Here is a 20,163-nt window from a genome sequence, read left to right on the forward strand (position 1 = left end):
AGATTGACAGTGTATTTTAGATCACAATAGTCCCATGTCGTATGGCCATTCCTTTGAAGATTGCAGGCCACTTGCTTGCAGTCCCCTTGTTAAAACACTGAACTGTTTTTGTACTGAATTGAAGGAAACTAACAACTGTGTCACATTTCCTACGTCACTAGGTTCTGCGGGACCGAGTCATGACCTGCAGAACGCTGATAAGCCTAATTCCCATCAGTGACAGCTGCAGTTGAATGGCAGACCTCTTGGCCCTACAGTCCCAGCACCCAGAAAGTAGCAAGGCTGGACAGCGATCGCCAGCGTGCCATCAGTGGTATCTTCAAAGTATTGTGCTTGCTTCATCAGAAGGCGTTGAACATCAGAAAAGAAGGAGGAGCTGGTTTTGCCACAGAACCAGAGTTTCAGTGCAAAAGAGCGAAAGAATTGAGACTTGAGTCTTCTACCTGTCATGTGCTGGTAACCTCTGACAGTGTGTGGTCCCTTGAGCCCCTTGGCCTGAGTTTTTGGCTACCACCTCTTCTTCTTTGCTCCAACAGAAGGGCAGTGCAACGGAGGATCTACGGCACTACATTATGGTGTCCATGAAAGAGCAGCTTGAGCGTCCTCTGACACTGAATAATGAGTGTTGGAGCCTGAAAGTGCTGCTGAGCGTGAAAGTCTGTTGCTCTTTTCAAATTAATAGTACTTGGGTCTGCACTAGATGATCTGTGCCCATGATCAATGAAGAGCACACTATCTGTAGTGCCTGCCGCAGAGGAGAGATATTGGTGCACTGCCTTGAGACATTGAGACTTTCGAGTGAGCTGTGAGTGTTTGCCAGGAGGGCACTCCAACTAAACAGTACTATTTTCATGAAGAGGCCTGAATCGAGAGGCCCAATGTGGAAGAAGACAATGGAAGCAGATTTGATGGACGATAGAAGCCTGCCAGAGAGGCTTTGAACGGACTTTGGGCACAGTTGCACAAGTGATTCCAGTGCAATTGTATAAAGTAAATGTTAATTAAGTTCTCATTTAACTGATTGCCATGGGAGAGGAAGTGGCTCCGCCTCTAGCATCCAAAAATGGTCCACCAGAAGTGAGTCTTTGTGCTACTATGTGTGTTCGGAGACCTGTCCCGAGAGAAGTAGAGAATAATAGGATGATGCTACAGCAACACTTAGATGACCTAATGAAGATTGATATGGACCTAGATTCAGATTAACATGAGTTTAGGTTATTGCCTACGTAATGGCAAAAGGAGGGTCTGAGGTTCTGTAATTCTTGAGTCTGACTCCATTTTGTTCTGTGCCACCATTTTTTGTTGCCCTCACGTAGGCCTGTGAAGGTAGCCTGGCGAATAAAGTGGCCTGGCCTTCTTAGTTCATGTATACATTAACTAAGGTTTCTTTTTGACTCTGAAATGAACTGTAAGAAACTGACCTCGCAAAGCCAATTTCCCTGATCGATCTTTGTCTGAGATTGCCAATCAATGTTCAGGACATCGTTAACTTTTAGTTTCCATGCACATGCCTAATCTTGTTCATCATCTGTTACTGTTTCTTTTTATGTTTCTTCATTACATGGGTTATGCTTTCAATTATAGGTTTGTCCGGCTTTTGTAGGTTGAATTTGGGACATTCTTAATGATTAACTTTTGGGTTGGGATACTGTACATGTAATCATGCCATGCCCTGCAGTGCCATCTAAATCAGATTAACCTTTGTGAACTATGTAATTATAATGTTTTGCCCATATCCTGCTAAAACCCCAAAGGCTACTTACCTGCTGACTCTCCAGATTTTCCATTTGTTTAGGAATGTAATTGGTACAACTCCCTTACATGCCTGGGGCAGGATAAAGAGTATATAAGACGTGAATTAAGACCATTCTGGCAGACTGCCTCATTCAGTTGCTAAGGCTTCTGTGTGACGTAGTCTCACTCATTTGAGGTTAATAAAAATGTACTTTTATATTCCAGCTTCTGTGTCAAGTTCTTCTCTGTGAGTTTAAAAGGACTAAGTATCAGTGGAACCCCTGAGAAGTGGATTTTTGATTTCTACACTAGGATTTACTAAATAAAATCATCACGCACCAAAGACTTGAATCCTAAAAAAAATTGATTAGAGGAATATAGTAAGTTGCAGCCGCTAGGGAAAAGTAGTGGTGGGCACGGGGTGGGAATTAAAACAAACAAAGAAAATGAAAAAATAAAAGCTCACTTACCTGAGTACAGCTGACGCCTCTCCTCTGACCTCCCTCTGTTCTTGGCTCTCGGCAACACAGAGGCTCCCAGACTCCTCTGAGCCAATCACGGCGCTGCTGTTATCAGCATGATAGCAGTGTCGAAATTGGTCTGAGTTGCCTGGTTCAGTGCTCAGACAGGGAGTAGGCCTGTGCATGTTCTCCACCCTACTGCGCGATACAGCCGGGTGGAGAAATACTAAGTGCGCTTGTCTGTTTGGCCGACCCATGATGGCCGGCCAAACTGTCATGTGTACTTAAGTGCACCAACCACTCCTCCCCTTGATCGTCAACAGCGCAGCCCCACCCCACCCTAACCTGGCTCATATTAAAAATAAAATGATAATAACGTAATGCTATTAACGTTGTGGTAAAATCATTTTAATTTTCCTTTTGCACTTATTGGGGTGACGCTTCTCCGCCTCTGTGGATGAGCACGCACTGAATAAAGCTATAAGTATTTACAAAGTTGAGAGTAGATTACATAAAACAGAATGTGCAAAAGCTGTAAGAAGGTTGAAGTAGTCTGTAGAGTGTACAAAAGGTATGTATGTCTATAAAAAGGTGGCGGTAATATGCAGTCTTATAAAGGTTGGGGTAGTATAGAGGTCAGTGCCAGGAGTTGATTACAGTGTTTTAGATGAAATACAGTTGGAAGAGAGGGGCTTTCAGGTCCGTTTTGAAAGTCGTCAGCGAGGTAGTTGTGCGCATATTTGAAGATAGTGAATTCCAAATTCTGGTTGAGCTTCCTGAGAAGTAGTATGCCATCAGCCGTTCTCTTTTAAAGGATGTAGGTTCAAGAGCATTGCCTCGGTATTGTGCGATGGTCTGGGCTGCCTGCAGGTGCATAATAAAGGTCCCCACAGCCCCTGCAGTGAGGAGGGGCCCAAGTTCGAGGGGGGCCCTTAAGGGCAGTAATATGGCCTGAGAGCTCCCGGTTAAGTCCGGAAGGTGGCCCCTCCTTGCGCTTTGCAGGGGGCCCCCTCAAGTTTTGTTACGCCACTGGCCGCCTGACAGCATGATTTTGTCTGCCAGGTAACACAAGTTTATGTAAAATTCAACAATTCAGCAAAATTTCCTAATCCAGGTTTCACCAACGGTTCTTCACGTTTATAAACAGGAATTACTGGATAAATGTGAGTAAACTGATGCCAGAAGGCTGCATTTAATGAAGATGTTAATGTGTGATCTTTGATTAAATGTGAAAATACTGTTACTCCATTGCATTTGCTTTGTTGTCGGGGGCAATTTGGCGTCCTAGATGGCAATGGGTCCACAGATGTGGAGTAATATTTTCAGTTATTGTGTAGAGGTGACCAATTAGTAGATCTGCTTCTATGGTCTTTGATCAAGGTGCATGCATTTGTGTAGCGGCATAGTACGTACATATGTCACACAGTATGTATTTGTGCAGAAATCCTTATCAGGATGGAGTGGTTGTGTGGGATAGCAACTGAAGCCATGTAGGTATGCCATGGATAAGCTACTACACCAGACTGGTTGGGGTCCTTGAGGTAAAACCAAAAGCTTCTTAGAACAGAGCAGTCCAACGTTAGACCGCCACGGTGTGATCCCGGACACATTTTCTGGTTGAGCTTCATTTGATTTCACTCATGTGGACTTACAGGAATGCAGGCGTGGGTCCAGCCGTCCTTGACCTGATCAGGAGACCGCTGTCTCCAAAGTACCATTGCCTCGCCCTTTAGTAGCAGGGACCGAGTTAAAAAGATGCTCTTTTAGATGTGGTATATATTTGTTACGCATGAAGGTATGCAAGTAGCATGTGTCTTAACCAATTAAAAAGTATCATAGCTCAAGACATTTAGGGCCAGATGTAGGTAATTTTTATTTACCGACCTCTTAAATACCGAGTCATACCGACTCGGTATTTAAGAGGTCGGAAAATAAAAATACCGAGATGTAGGTAATTGCAGATGTGCAATTACCGAATCGGAAACAGTCGGTAATTTCCGATGTGGTAAATACCGACCAGTCAATGCCCATGCATTCCTATGGGCTTTGAAGCCCATAGGATTGATTGGGCATATACCGGTCGGTATTTACCACATCGGAAAATACCGACTGTCACAAGGGTGCAGGGGGTGTCACTTTGACACCCTCTGGCACCCCCAAAAGAGGCTCGGGTGCCATGTGGCAGGCATACCTGCCCTAAGGGCAGGTCTGCCTGTCATATGGCATAGGTGTGCATGCACACATGTGCATGCACACCAGAAACGGTATTTTACCATCAAGTAGTATTTGATGGTAAAATACCGATGTTGTACTGCTTGTGGGACTCAGAAGAGTCCCACCTACATACCAATTGTCCGGAATCAGTAATGATACCGACTCGGTATTTTACATACTCGGTAAATTTACCTACCGGTAAATTTACCGAGTCTGTAAATTACAGGGACCTACATGTCAAATTGCTTTTACCGGGTGGTAACGGCCGAATTCGGCCGTTACCACCCGGTAAAAGCCTACCTACATCTGGCCCTAAATGCTTCTCTGTTTCCAGCTACCGTGCCGGAGCCACAGCTGCTGGAGAAACGAAAGCCCAGGAATCTTGATGTCTTTCAAAGGTTATCGGCCCCCAGAAGACGGTGAGCATCGCCATCTTTCAACATGTTTAATATGAAAAAGTAATCGTGGGCAGGTTGCCTCATATGTAGGCCTGCCTTCATTTCTGTTAACAGCAGGGAGGCTGTAGCAATGAAAGGCTAGTGTATTCGGAAACCAAGTTGGGTGCAGTTGAGCTTTATGTGAGGGTGGTTTGGAGGCAAGGGAGAACTAGCAGGCCCTGCCCTTTTCCTCTCACCGCACTGTATTGTATAGCATCAGTGATTAACCTATTGTGCAAATAGGAGCTTGCCTCCTTAGTTCTGTTTGTATGATTTTACTCAGGTTTATGGCTTACACGTTGGGTATGTTTTGCACGCAGCCTATTGCAATGAAGCTAATAGACACTAATCTTGTGATGGGCAACATTATATTCTTTTGTGAGGCAAATTTTGCAAAGGTCATGATTTTTGCACTTTCTCACCGGCAGAGTTTCCCAGTTGCACATCTCCCATGAGAAGGTTTTTCTCTGCAAAGTGAGAATATTTTCAAGGTAGCAAAACTCAACCCAGCCAGATTGGGCCTGCGCAGTGTGATTCGCACCACTTGCTTATTTTAGAACATAATTGCATGCTGGTAAATTGCATGTACAACTTTTCTTTTCCGCTTTACATTTTGCAGAACTTTTCTTTGCACAATGCCATTGTGGAGAACACATGCTACATAAATTATACAAAATTCACGATCTCCACTCGAATGTCCAACCTGCATTGTTTTTGTAACGATTCCCGTAGACCTTTATGGAGGGTTCGAAACAAAACAAAAAGTATTTTCACATTCATTATTAAGGCAGTCAAAAACAATATTTTGCACTGTATGCATGCGAACACCAGTTCCTAAAGCCAGTGTAAAGGACGTTCTAGTGTTGCCAACTTTGTAAAGATGGACTTTCTACACTGGCTCCTGGTGGGATCTTTTCAAGTCAACAGAAACTAGCTTGTTCGTGGCAATTAATGAGTCAGCTTGTGCTGTGTCTTCAGGGCCCCCTGCATCTTGAATATTGCCGTAATTTACTACCACCAACGGGTAGGGAGCGTTTCCTTTGCTTGTTTTAGGGCCCATGGCATTCCTGCTGCATCCCTGGAGTCTACGTTAAGGGGTGTTTGTGTGGTAGCGTGACGCGTTACCTTGGTTGTCTTTATATTGCTCAGAGTTGTGACTAGTACTAAAGAAACGTTGCTTCTCATTTCGAAACTCTGTTCCCGCATTTATTATTCTCTTCCTGTAGACTAACCTGGGCGGCAATAGGCGTAGCTCATGTATGGAATAATGGTCCAGCCACAAATGCAAAATGCGCACCCTCTCTCAAGCCATATGCACTGTAAGATAAGTCAATACTCAAAGTAAGTGATAAAACGAGTGAAAATTAGGAAAGGGGGTAAGACAGTTATATTTTGGAATTATTCACCACACATTCGGAACCTTGAGAGTTGATATCAATGATTCACCTGCGCGCAAGGGTCCTGGAAGGGTCTAGCATTCACTGAAAGGCCGCCACTTCGTATATTTCAGCAGTGATATGTGTTGGCTCGTTGTTTCTTTTCAGTTTCATTTCGTAGTCTGGCAGGCGGAAGCCCTCTCTGTCCAAAATACTACCACTGACCCTAAAAGCCCACAACCTCAACAGGAGTGGCACCACGCAAAATGCTATTTTTCCTCAGGAATGCGCTCTGTATGCTGAAAAAAAGGCAATTTTAGAACTTTATCTAATATTTGGCTAAACACCACAAAGGGATGATCGGAAGCTGCTAAGAAACTGTGTTGCTGGTTGGGAGGTGGAGGGGTAAGCCCTACTCAAGCAGAAAGCACATTCCTTTTTAGGGTGGAGTCACAAGCAAACCCTAAATCAACCTGTGCTCAACCCTTGGTTAACTTAGCACAGAGCAGTCAGACATAACTCAGTGGCAATGTGTAAAATATTTTTGCAACACTTCCAACAGTAACACAGTGAAAACACCACACAAAAGGATCCCACGCCAGTTTAGAAAAATTGCATAATATTTAATAAATAAAACAAGACCCAAACAACAAAAATCCAATCAGTAGAACCTGAGTTACGTAGGTTTAAAGATTCAAGTGATAATAGCGCCAAGAAGCACAAAAAAACCAACTGTGAATATCTGGTCATGCCTGATTGGGACCCACCGCGATGGAGCATGGGCTAGCAACAGGGACCCAGTTAGGGCTTCTGAACTGAGTACCTTAGAATCTGGTTGCGAAGCGTAGTGAGGTCCCACCCCGAGAATGTGTCGTGCAGCAGAGGAGATGCGTTGTTTCCGAGGAGCTGCGTTGTGAGGTTCTGCGTCATTGTTTAGGATCCCGTTGACGAGGGCTTGCAATGTGAAGTCCGGGTATGTGTCACACAGTCCAGGTGATCTGTCGGTTCCGAGGATCTGTGAGGCTACAAAGCGAGAATTTGCGTCATCGTTGAGGCTGCCTTTGGCAAGAGTTTTGTAATGAGTCAGGAAAGCTTCACACAAGAGTCGGTTCTTATGCAGGCTGCAAGGTTGATGCAGAGTTCTTTGTGTAGGGAGAATCCTTGCAGCAGAGACAATATATCAGTTCTGCACCTCACTGCAGAGAAGATGTGTTGGTTCCATTGGGCTGGTAGAGCACTTTCAGGCCCACTTCCAAGGTTCGAGGCCTGGGGGAGCACCACTTGGCAGGGTAGGACTCACAGATGGCAGAGTGCAGGTGCTGGTTTCAAAGTTGTTGGAGCCTACTGTCCCTGAGGCTCTACTCAGGAGGTCAGTCAACTTGGAGTCACTTTGGGGTCCTGGGTTAAACAGTTGCAGGTGCAGTCCTTTTCACCCAGGCCAGAGGTCAGCAGGTCAGTAGGACAGAGGTGCCTTCAGAGCAGTAGTCCAGCAGAGTGGCAGTCCTTTCAGCAGCACAGCAATCCTTCTTCTTGTCAGAGTACCCACAGGTCCAGAAGTGTAATGAAGAGTTGGTGTCTGAGTTCCAATATTTTTACCCAGTTCTGCCCTTGAAGTGGGAGAAGGTTCTAGAGGTATCCCTTTGACGTCCCAAGGGATCCTGCCTTTTCTATCCTGGCTTCAGACTAATGATGAGGGGCATGCAGCCCTTTGTGTGAAGGCAGGACACCGGCAATTTATTAATACGTAAGGCTGTGCCAGCTCCCTCTCACCATGCCAGTAATGGCCCATCCAGGCACACCTAATCGCTCTATTGTATGAGGCTGTCTAGTTGGTATACACAAAGCCCAACTGTCAGCTACACCCAGTCATGTGACCCAGAGACAGGCTACAGGTGCTAAGTGGCTAAGACAGGAAAATGACAATTAATATCTAATATAAAATATACCCCCTACACCATGGATTGTCTGACTTCAATTGTGTGTAACTCTTACACATAATATTGGGTAATTAAGCACCTACTTTATATCGTGGCGTGCTCCCTTCCACTCCTCACTCTGTGACCCTCCATGCTCTATAGAATTTCTAATCTTTAAATAACACCTGTATATATCCCTTCTTTGAAAATTGATAACCATACAATTACAAATAATGAATAGACTATAACGTGAAGCATTTATTAATCTGTCATTGATTCTTTTCATCAGGTTTTTTCGAGTGTGGTTTCGTTTTACAGAAAGGAAACATGTACTTACATGTTTCCTTTACGATACAAACATATTACAATTTAGACATGCAGATTCTGCAACACATCATTTACTTATATATTGTCTTTATGGAAATAACATTTCAACATCTGTTTCCAACAGAAAATTGACAAACAGTGGGTTTGGGGATATATTTTGTTCCCTCAAACTCTTTGACACCCCTCCCCCATTCCGTTGCCCCCTGTGAGAGGAGGAGATTAGTCCAGGTCTCTGTGGTCCTGCCATGGATCCCATACTTTTTCAAATTCCCACAGTCAACCGCAGGCCTTGTAAACTGAATTCTTGGCCTGCATGCACCAGTCCAGGTTCACTGCCCAGTGTTCAATAGTGGGAGCATTTCCACTGCCCCACATCTGTACAATGTTCCTCCTGCCCACAATGTATATCTTGGTAGCGTCTGGTCTCCCCAGATTCCCAGCATTGCCAATGAAGGGCCCAGTGACTTTGTCTCTCCTGTGATCTCTGATGGCTGCACCCATATCTAACACCAAAAGGGCCAAAGCCACATACAGCCCCATAACTTATGTACCCAAGTGCCTGATGGCACTCCCTCAGGCACCTATCTGTATCCATGCTCCCCATGTGTGTGGTGTGGTCTGGTTCTGGTGTAGTAGGCCCTGTGCAGAATTTTCAACTGCACCAGATGAACGCCCACTCGTATCGCTACATCCCTTGGGTGCCTTCAAGCCTCAAAACAGTCCCTGTTGTAAAGTGTACCCAAGTCTCTCTCCCACCGCTTATTCTCTCAAGCCACTCCCAGACATCCTCCGGGGCATTGAAGAACTAGGAACGGCCGTCCGCCAGTACTTTCAAGGATGCTGGGAAGATAATCATATATTGTAGGTTGCGCCTCCGGAGCTCCCCTCGCACTTTATCAAAGGATCTACGCCTTGTTTGGACCTCCTAGATGTAGTCCGGCCAGATCATAGTTGCATAATAGTCAACATGCACCATGTTCTTCTGGCGGGCCACCTTAAAAATTGCATTGCGGTCTCGGTAGTTCAGGATTCCGGTGTAGGAGCAGTCTTGGCCTGGCACCTGGCTTTGGTGGGCCCCGGGGACTCCGTGTGCCCACTACACTGCAAACTGTGTGGATAGATCTTCTGGTTTCGGTTTCATCATGTGGCACACCAAACCCTCCACAGAGGGTTCCTCCTCTGCACTTCCGCAAATTCGGGCACCCATACCAGGCAGATGTTATTGAGCCTGCAGTGGCCCTCAGCATCTTCGGATCGTGCTTGGAGATGGGTGGTCTTCTGCCATACTTGTCCAGTTTGCTGGCCTGCGGGGGCTTTGCATGCTTGTTCCGGATTAGAGTTTTGCTTCTTAGTGGTGGCAGGAATTTTCTGGGGCCTCCATTCGTTGGTCCCCCCAGGCCCTATGAAAGTCTTCAGGCAGCAGCTGCTCTTACTGCAGGCCCAGTCTCGGTACTCACGCTGGCCCTCACCCCGCCACCTCCCACAAGCGGTCGTTGAGACCTCACGCTCCTCTCTGGCCCAGAGTGGGGAGTCCGGGCAGGCCAGGAATGCCTCTGGACCCTCACACCGAGTCAGCCCCTTCCTCTACACCTGGCCTCTACTGGGTGCCTCTGTCTGTGCAGGCAGTGGCCACCTGTTCTGCAGGATCGTTCTGTCTCTCACTCTCAGGGTGCACTCTTCAAATCCTGGGCCCCTGTTACCACCAGCCCGCCCCTCTGGTCTTTTAATTATAGGCAGTCCACACCGGAGCGGCCAGCTGCGGTGGCTGCCATCTTGTTTTGGGATGCCGAGCAATCACGATCGGTCTGGATTACTGCTCCCCAGGCGCCTCCCTGCACCTACATCAGGACCCTAAGCAGTCTCCACACCTGCCACCACTGGAGCTGTGGTTCTGCTGCCTCACAACCACCGATGCCTGGGAGTGCTGGGCTTCCTCAGCTGTAGCACCAGATCTTAGCATCCGCCTTCCATGGGAGGCCCCCTCGGACACGTTTTTAAGCACAGACAGAAAACAATTGCCCAGGGCCTCCCACTTTCCAAGTGCCCCCTGGGAAAGTGATATTCCTCTCTCACTAGCGCACCTCTATTTCTTTGACTTAACCTCTCTGCCTACCTCTACCTCTCACACTTTCTCTCTACCCACTGCCATGTTACAGATTTTTGGAGCCCTGTGTAGGACATATTTCAGCTGTTTTTGTGTGACACCAATTCTTAAAGTTTAATTTATAATTCAATATTATTTAGCGTCACGCGGTCTTGAATTAACAGAAAATGGGTTCATAAAATTACATTTGTTACGAACAGGAGCCCCAAAATATGTTGACCCAAAAGTTCCTAAGATGACACTAGTCTCTCTCAAAGAAAGGTTTCACTGGAACATTTTTCTTATAAAAAATGGTCTGCAACTTACTAAAGGGCGAAGGTTGCACGCTTAAAATATCTCCCACTCTTGTTCAAAAGAGGGTGATCACATGCTTTAAAAACCTGCCGATACCTCTTTTTTTTTTACATCAATATCATGTATGGGCAGGACAGTAAAGCAGTACTCTTAACTTTTCCAAAGAACGTATAAACTCAGTTATATAATGGTATTAAATGGGATACAATTTCCATTTTGTGAAGAGATAAATCCTGGGCTGGATGCGCTACTCACACATGAACCTGAGGGCAATATTAACAAGAAAGAGCGATACATTATCATCGCTTTTATCAGCAGGAAACTGCCGCTAAAGCGGCGATAATGGGCTTGATAATATGCCCTTGTCCATTCCCATTGAAGCCCAGGTTCTGATGTTAACCTGGGCTGCTATGGGAATTCACAAGGCCATATTATCAAGCCCATTATCGCCGCTTTAGCGGCAGTTTCCTGCCGATAAAAGTGCTGATAATGTATCGCCCTTTCTTGATTATATGGCCCTATAAAACTTGAGGAACCTGGCGAAGGCATTGTATGCACAAGGCATAAACTACACAGCCATAAATTGGATGTGGTTGACAAACATAAATACCTTGGTATGTGGTTTGATACTAAGTTAAACTGGAAAGACCACAAAGAATCATTAAAATCAACTTTATTATACTCAGTATGGGGACCTGAACAGTTCAGTCGGAAGTATGGAGGCCGTCCCTACGCCCTATATTGTCAGCCTTTAATGCAATGGGTTGCCCCCAATTCCAATACGGGGTGGAAGTGTTAACTTTAGTTTGGTAAATTGGATTATAATCTTGAGAAGGATAAATGTGTGAAACGGCTTCTTGCACTTCCAACCTCAAACATGATCTCCGCCACAAGGGCAGAATGCTAACATATAGCCTGGAGTTACCAGGGGCTGCAAGCTACAGCTGATTTTTTGGCAGAAATTGAATGGGAACGGGAAAGCCTGAAATATCACACCTCTGTAAAACAGAGAAAGAGAAAAGCTTACTGAACAGGGCCTCCCATGTTAGACGCATACTAGGGAAGCGTTGTGTTAAATTGTCATTCGTGCCAGATCAGTGGAAGATAGAGCAACCGATCCCCAAGCATGAGCTACGCACCATTGTAAGCAAACGTGCGAGAGAGAAGGATCTGGACTATCTGGAGAGCAAACCGCCCACCCAGCTCTTGGTGAAAGCCTGGGCAATGATGACATGTTTCTGTATACTGAGGCCCTGCCAAGTCCAAAGCTTAGGAACGCTGTGTTAAAATTTAGGTTTGGCGTAAATCTATGTTACGCAGATAGGAAGATCAAAGCAGCAATGAGAGATGATCAGGGCGTGTGTACTGAAAGTAAAATGTAGTGGGCTACCTACCTTATCGCATTGTCTGTGGTTCCTAGATGAACAGAAAGAGTTCTTAAAAAATGTTCTAAAAAGGGCCGTCAAACAAACTGTATGGGATCAAGGGGGTGGCAAGGGACCTTTTTAGGTCTCGCCTGTCGATGCGCATGCGCATCGAGCAAGCGAGACTATAGGGGCTCATCTACACTTTATCTAACTTGCAAGGAATCGTGGCGATTCCTTGCAGTGCCCGTGACTTTTAAGCTCAATGCGCATGTGCATTGAGCTTAAAAGCGCGTGCACAGCCGCCCGCATTCCTCCGACACCTTTGAAGTGAAGCTTAGCTTCACTTCAAAGGCCCGGTTCTTCACACCCACATGCCGCTCTGCCCTGCTCCGCCCCCTCCCCTGAGTCATCCTGCCTGCGTGTCGCATTTCTCCTCCCCCCTCCCCCCTCCCCTCTCTTCCCTCCGTCTTGTTAAATCCATTTCTCCATTCCACTAACATTCTTTCCAGACACTTCTCTTCACAACCGCCCAACTTCAACGCCCGTCTCCTCACTCTATTCTTTTTACAACCAGTTTACTCCCCGTTTCTCCACTACCTCTTTGCTGCTCTCCCTCTCACTTATCTTCGTTTCTCTTCTCTCTCCCTCCTCTTGTTGTCTGTGCGTCTCTGTTTACCCGCTTGTGTGCCGCTCTTACCTGTGTGTATCTCTGTCTGTTGTTACTTGTTTTATGTCCTTTGCTCTTTCGGTCTCCGGCAGGCCCCCTCACCCCCACCCTTGCACTCCTTCCCCAAAGCACGATATGACTAATAAAAATGAGTCTTCCCAACCCTCCTCTTCTCTCAGCCCTACTACTGCTCCTTCAAAAACGTGTGCTTTTTTCTTGTAACGTTTTGATGTTTCCGAACATCGGCATACTTTCCTAAGAACTCACATGGCAACGCGGAGACCCACCCACTATGCCTGGCAGTGGGGGTTGGGGTTATTGCTCTTCAGACTAATGATAAACACACTTCCAATTGAAAAAAAGTCTCAGCTCATCCACTGCCCTGTTGTAAAATTTAAATTCTGTGGCTTTATACTCACTGAGCAAAAACCCGTGTGCCGTCTTGTGTCCATAATAAACAAGCGCATTTCCCCGTCGCAGCAAAAAGGGTTCGATTGCAACGAAGGACAGACTGCTAATTTTAGGCTTGCACTCCGACTGTGTCCATATTTTTCTCTCATAGATATGATCACAATAAAGCGTCTCTATAAACATTTATTTCTGTATTTAAGGGATATAAGATTTTGCCTTTCTGCCCGTCTTAATTTGCTGCTCCCCATGGTCACTGTTTGCGTGGAAGTCCCCAGTCACTGTTCCTTCACGAGACCGTCCTCTGGGGCACAGATGGCTCCCTCCGAACTCCAGACACAAAGGGCAGACGGCACTCCTAGAGCAGAACGGGGCGAGGGTCAATTTTGTTGGTGCTTTGGGATGTTTAAAAAATAAAGAAAACAGTAAACCAGTAGAAGGGTAGATGTGAAAGAAGGAGAGGTGAGGAGTGTTAAAAGCACTCTGTGCCGCTGCATTTCTACGTAGGGCTCTGCCTTCGCAGAAGTTTTCATGGCTCTCGTGGACACCCTTGGTGTGTGTGTGTTTCCTGCCCTTTCCTGTGACCCTGTTGCTTTTCTGTTGAAGTGTTTTCTGGGGGCCTACTGGGGGAAGGAGTGGGATGTGTCAGCCTTCCTGCACCCAGCACACTACTCGCACTAACTATCACACTCTCACAGACTCTCCCTCTCTCACACTCTCACAAACTCTCACTCTCACTGACTCACTCACACTAACTCTCTCTCACACTGACTCTCACTCACACTGACTCTCACTCACACTGACTCTCACTCCCACTGATTCTCTCACTATCATGACAGACTCTCCCATTCTCTCACTCACTCACTGTCACTACCAGACTCTCACTGACTGACTCTCCCACTCACTAACTCACTCATTCACTGTCCAGACTCTCACTGACCGACTCACCCACTCTCTCTCACTCACTAACTAACTGACTCACTCACTGACTGACTCGCCCACTGACTGACTCGCCCACTCATTCTCACTCACTGACTCACTCACTCTCAACACATATTGCAGTACAAATGCAATAGGTGTCACATTTGCGAAAGTTATGACTATTGGCATTGTCATACACAATGCCAATAACTCAAACTTTAATGCTGCGAGACCTATTGCATTGTAAATGCTTGTTATTAATTGATTGCCTTTAAAATTTTGTATGTATATTGAGATGCATTTTTTTGATCATTCTTGCATTAGTTATGATTTGAGGACGTATTTATGGACGTATTTATGGTAATGCATATATATACTATGGTCTAAATAAAAAAAACTGAACTCAATGAGGGTGGATGGAAAGTACCCCTGTATGCTGTGAAAGGTCGTCGTTGAATGCCAGCCTCTGAATGGCTGGTTTAGGCATTGTTGTAGCCGCCCCTAGAGCTGCCTTACATTCCTCACTTCATGTGCCTGCACCTGCCTGTTATTTTGTTTTTTCTTTCTCAGCAACACTGGAATGAGAGTCTGGTCATCATCAAAAGATCAATAAAATGGGCAAACTGCCATAAATTGACCCCAGTGGCCTAACAAAACTTGAGCCCCTCCCCAGCTCTCCACCACGCTGGCGCTTCCAAAGTGCATGGAGGGGACCCCACGCCCGAGCCCAGTGAGGAGCTATCAGCTGCCACCCTTGCACAGTTCCTGAGGGTGCCCTCTGGAGCTCCGCACCCAGGGGGCTGCGGCAGCGGGGGCTGTTATTACATTACTAAGTGATCCTCCAAACCTGCTGTTCCCCAAGCGGTGGGAGAACAGGTGGGCTTCTGACTCGGAGCATCAGGTGTCTCTGCATAGGACATGTTTGACCATGTGCCTCTCTGCCTTGTTGATGCCAGCATTGCATCATCACGTTTTCCCTGTTTGGCTGCCAGGATATATATGGCTGTCAGCTTGCATTATACGTTTGCCAAAAGTGCTTCTGCGGCAGAAACCTTACCGGCAAAACGATCCCTGTCATAATGGCAGAGATCTTTAAATTAAGCTGGCAGGCCTACGTAAAACTTTTCATAACCACTTACCTCTTTTTAGCAGGCTTTAATGCATAGTATAGATGAGACATTGGAACTGGCCTGGACATACCAAATATCCCCCTGTCTAAAAGCCATCGTAGAACGTCGACAATTTCCAGCCCTCTAGTAGCCACATGTGCATGTAGAAGTGAAAATGTGTGTTTTGTAACAGAAGTGGGATAACGTCTAAATACAGTGGGTGTGCCAGTTGAAATTGAATGTGTAAACTATTACTACAATGTAATGCCTTTACATATCAGCGTTTCACATTTCTTACTTCTCTGGGCCAGGGAATTCCAAATATGCTGACACCGTCAGCTGTGTGCCTAAAAAAATTTACATCTCTAATGCAAATGACGACTTTCTTGTGGACTACTACAAGGAAGTAACATGTTTACAGTGTTGGAACCAACACAGGCAACAGGATAACCAAGGCACCACAACTTGCAGGAGACATATAAGTAATCAGTGACTTCTTTCAATAGCTCCTGCTCCTAGTGACTGGAGTCAGATTGGGATCACAAATAGGCCAAGGCACCCCCAAATGAAGTGGCTCACCTTCGCAAATGGCAACCTTTCATCAAACATTACTTTTGTTCAAATCAACTGGTTATTTTTGGGGCCACCTACACTGGCCACGACTACAAACATCATTTTTCCACTGCAGTTCAACTACAGGTTTCTGATTCTCCTCTTCAAGCCTATAAATATCCTTCCCATCCTCAGGTCCCCAAACTGACTGCTCACCCTCAAGTTCCATAGCCCATAAACACTCTCGATCACTGAATGCGCCTGCCACCATTTGAGACAAACTCCCTCACTCATCCTTAGTGATCCTCAACGTCTCACTGACCCAGAGTCTCCAGAGGATCAGATCAGAGCGAGTTGCTCTCGAACTAGGTGCGCGCACTACAAAGACCTACACGTATACATTTATGCATGTTCAGCCTGGGGTCTGGAGACGTCTGTTCACCACGAGGACCCTTGGGATAGGCTCATATTGAGACCCTGCGGTTCCCACTCAAGCCCAACCCCAAAGGCTCCCACCCATGCTCAGGGTCCTAGCAGAGCCCCTGCTTAATTTATGTCCACGAGGCTCTGGCTCACCCTGCGGTCTTCATGACTCCTGCTCGGCCTCAGTTCCCTGCTATCCTCAGGTCTTTGGCACCCCTGCTCACCACCAGACCCCTGAGGCTCTTGCTTATCTTCAGTTTCTTGTGCCTCCTGCTCAGCTTCACTTCCCTGCTATCCTCAGGTCCTTGACTCCCCTGCTCACCACCAGACCCCTGAGGCTCTTGCTTATCTTCAGTTTCTTATGGCTCTTGCTCAGCCTCAGTTCCCTGTTATCCTCAGGTCTTTGACACCCCTGCTCACCACCAGACCCCTGAGGCTCTTGCTTATCTTCAGGTTCTTGGGCCTTCTGCTCAGCTTCAGTTCCCTGTTATCCTCAGGTCTTTGACATGCCTGCTCACCACCAGACCCCTGAGGCTCTTGCTTATCTTCAGTTTCTTATGGCTCTTGCTCAGCCTAAGTTCCCTGTTATCCTCAGGTCTTTGACACCCCTGCTCACCACCAGACCCCTCAGGCTCTTGCTTATCTTCAGGTTCTTGGGCCTTCTGCTCAGCTTCAGTTCCCTGTTATCCTCAGGTCTTTGACATGCCAGCTCACCACCAGACCCCTGAGGCTCTTGCTTATCTTCAGTTTATTGGGGCTTTTGCTCCGCCTCAGTTCCCTGTTAACCTCAGGTCTTTGACACCCCTGCACACCACCAGACTCCTGAGGCTCTTGCTTATCTTCAGGTTCTTGGGCCTTCTGCTCAGCTTCAGTTCCCTGTTATCCTCAGGTCTTTGACATGCCTGCTCACCACCAGACTCCTGAGGCTCTTGCTTATCTTCAGTTTCTTGGGGCTCTTGTTCAGCTTCAGTTCCCTGTTATCCTCAGGTCTTTGACACCCCAGCTCACCACCAGACCCCTGAGGCTCTTGCTTATCTTCAGTTTATTGGGGCTTTTGCTCCGCCTCAGTTCCCTGTTAACCTCAGGTCTTTGACACCCCTGCACACCACCAGACTCCTGAGGCTCTTGCTTATCTTCAGTTTCTTGGGCCGTCTGCTCAGCTTCAGTTCCCTGCTATCCTCAGGTCTTTGACACGCATGCACACTACCAGACTCCTGAGGCACTTGCTTATCTTCAGTTTCTTGGGGCTCTTGGTCAGCCTCAGTTTCTTGAGACTCCTATCAACCCTCAGTTCCCCAGTGCTCCCTCGAGGAACCAGAGAGTCCTGCTTATACATGTACACTCACCATAACAAGTGATCTACCACCCTGGTGGTAACTAAATGGGAGCGCTTTGGAGCCATCTATATTCTAGCACTCTACAGGTGGAGGCTGTTCTGCTGTTACCTAGATGGTCACAGAAATCTGATATAACCTTAGATGAAAATACAGGCAAAATCTACTGGAGAATAAACCCCTATCAGAGATGAAAAGCCGCGTGCAGGAGCTGTCCATCCTTTCACCTTCTGTATGGAAAGGGAGATATTACCCCATGGGAAGAAAAGGGCTTCTGTCTGATGGCTGAGGGGTCTCCTCTTGTGGCATGGCAGGTTACTATATGGGTAGTAAGAGGCTACTACTCTGAGTGCGAAACCATTCAGTTGGAAGTCAGTCTCTGCTGATTGAGTTGTAAGTAACAACACCAATGGGGCAGTTAAAGGTCTCTCCACAAGTAGCCTGAAGCCACCCTGGCCCTGATTATGAGTTTGCTTTGCAGGTGACAGCCCTTTGCATTCTGGGACTTTTAAAAATATGCTTGCAATAGTGAAACTACAAGTCACAATGTAATGTGCTCATGGTTAAAAAGCACTACTGCCTGCATGAAGGTGTCACACATAACATGGGGAATGGGACGTTATGTGGGAGAGAGCGACCCAACTACAAGAAGTGAGAGACAGCTCATCAGGAAAAGAGAGCCCGTCTGTGGAGAGTTAGAGATTGTTCTTTGCTCCCTCTTACCTCCTGTGAGTTGAGTGTTGACTTACTTGTTATTCTACTTCTACTCCTCCAAAGCAGCAGCCAACCACCCTTGTCACAGTGACCTCAAATGCCGAGGTCGAAACCCTGTGCTGACCACCGCCTCCTCTCAGATGTCCCCACCACATCCCTTTCTCCCACAAGGCCACCACAACCAGCTGATGTGTGATAATGGTAATAAACACTAGTGCCCTGAAGCCTCATTGTTGTGCTTGGAGAGCACCTGTGGGCAGGCGTGGGCTCTGTTGCTTATAACAACACGGGACCTGTTACTTTCAGTGGTGCAGATATCCTTGGTCCACCCCTCCTGTCTGTCCCTTAGGATAGGGTAATCACCAATTATTCTGGTTGATATTTCTAGACCAGGTTCCCCACTTTCTGATTGTTAAAAAGGAGAGAACGCTGTTCACCCATCTATCTCTACCTGTCTCTCGGTAAAGGAAAGGTGAGAGAAAGTGAGAAAAAGTGAGGAAGGGAGTGGTGTCGCCTCACGGGAGTAACAACTTGGAGGCTCTGCAGGAAGGTACTCGCCTGCCGCCTAGGTTCTCATCATTAGCATACACCACTCTAACATAAATTGTGAAGGTGAAAAAAGAAGAAAAGAGTAGGTGAAGGTGCTAGGGCAACAGTGCCTGCGTGCGCACCAAGAATTGTGTGCAGCAAGCCTGTGGCCCACAGGACAGAGGTTAAAAGTGAGCTACTACTCGCTGGCCTGCTCTATTTTATTCTAGGCTGCTAGTGAGCTCATGTTAAAATGCCGACATGTTTCTTTGCCTATTAGAAAACTTACGGCAACTTCTTCAGGGCTTGTGTGTGTCACTTCACCCTACACCCATTCACTGGTATTCCTGTAAATGTGAAGAAAAAGAAGAAACAGCATTCTCTATGTCAGTGATATTATATGTACAAAGCTGACTCGTTCTACAGCAAAACATATGTTCCAAGATGGGCACATTTAAAATATTTAAAATAGATTTTGGCTGCATCGTTAAATATTTACCGTTTCACCTATGCCCGAGGGCATACCTATACCTCTCTTATGGTGATGTCTATATCGCCAGTTCATGAACTATTCCTCAAAACTGCTCCCGTCAGTCTCTGCAAAACATATAAACCCAAGTTAGTGATTCTGTCTTGGAGCAATCTAGTTCATTGCCTATATCTGCCAGATTAGCATTGTAATCTCGACCCTTTCAGGCCTGTTGGCCACTGTGACTAATATTCATATCCCTCTCCACCTTGGGTGCACTTCCGTTAAAATTACCCCCTTCATGTGTCTATATTTCATGTGGGGGGCTAGAGAGATATTGGGTTCGCTTACTGCTTACAGGTTCCTCCGCCCTGCTTGGTCATCTTTGCCAAGTATCACTCTGCTCACAGTGCCGATTAAAATTTTTACAGAGACTGACGGGAGCAGTTTTGAGGAATAGTTCACGAACTGGCGATATAGACATCACCATAAGAGAGGTATAAGTATGCACTCGGACATAGGTGAAACTGTAAATATTTAACGATGCAGCCAAAATCTATTTTAAATATTTTAAATGTGCCCATCTTGGAACATATGTTTTGGTGTAGAACGAGTCAGCTTTGTACATATAATATCACTGACATAGAGAATGCTGTTTCTTCTTTTTCTTCACATTTACAGGAATACCAGTGAACGGGTGTAGGGTGAAGTGACACACACAAGCCCTGAAGAAGTTGCCGTAAGTTTTCTAATAGGCAACGAAACATGTCGGCATTTTAACATGAGCTCACTAGCAGCCTAGAATAAA

The 20,163-nt window shown here is 46.3% G+C and overlaps 1 protein-coding gene across 3 annotated transcripts in view; it reads left to right on the forward strand.

The window, feature by feature from the left end:
- The window catches only part of LOC144824675 (uncharacterized), a 1,660,589-nt gene that overhangs the window by 1,359,219 nt on the left and 281,207 nt on the right, over window positions 1-20,163 (forward strand). The window contains exon 13 of one of the 3 annotated variants that reach the window (XM_078683710.1): window positions 4,744-4,828. The exons of the other annotated variants lie outside the window; for them this stretch is intronic. Coding sequence (XP_078539836.1) covers window positions 4,744-4,828 — 85 coding nt within the window. The remainder of the gene's footprint in view (window positions 1-4,743; window positions 4,829-20,163) is intronic. 3 annotated transcript variants of the gene reach the window in all.

This window comes from Lissotriton helveticus, chromosome 3_1 (genome assembly GCF_964261635.1).
Source record: "Lissotriton helveticus chromosome 3_1, aLisHel1.1, whole genome shotgun sequence".
NCBI lineage: Eukaryota > Metazoa > Chordata > Amphibia > Caudata > Salamandridae > Lissotriton > Lissotriton helveticus.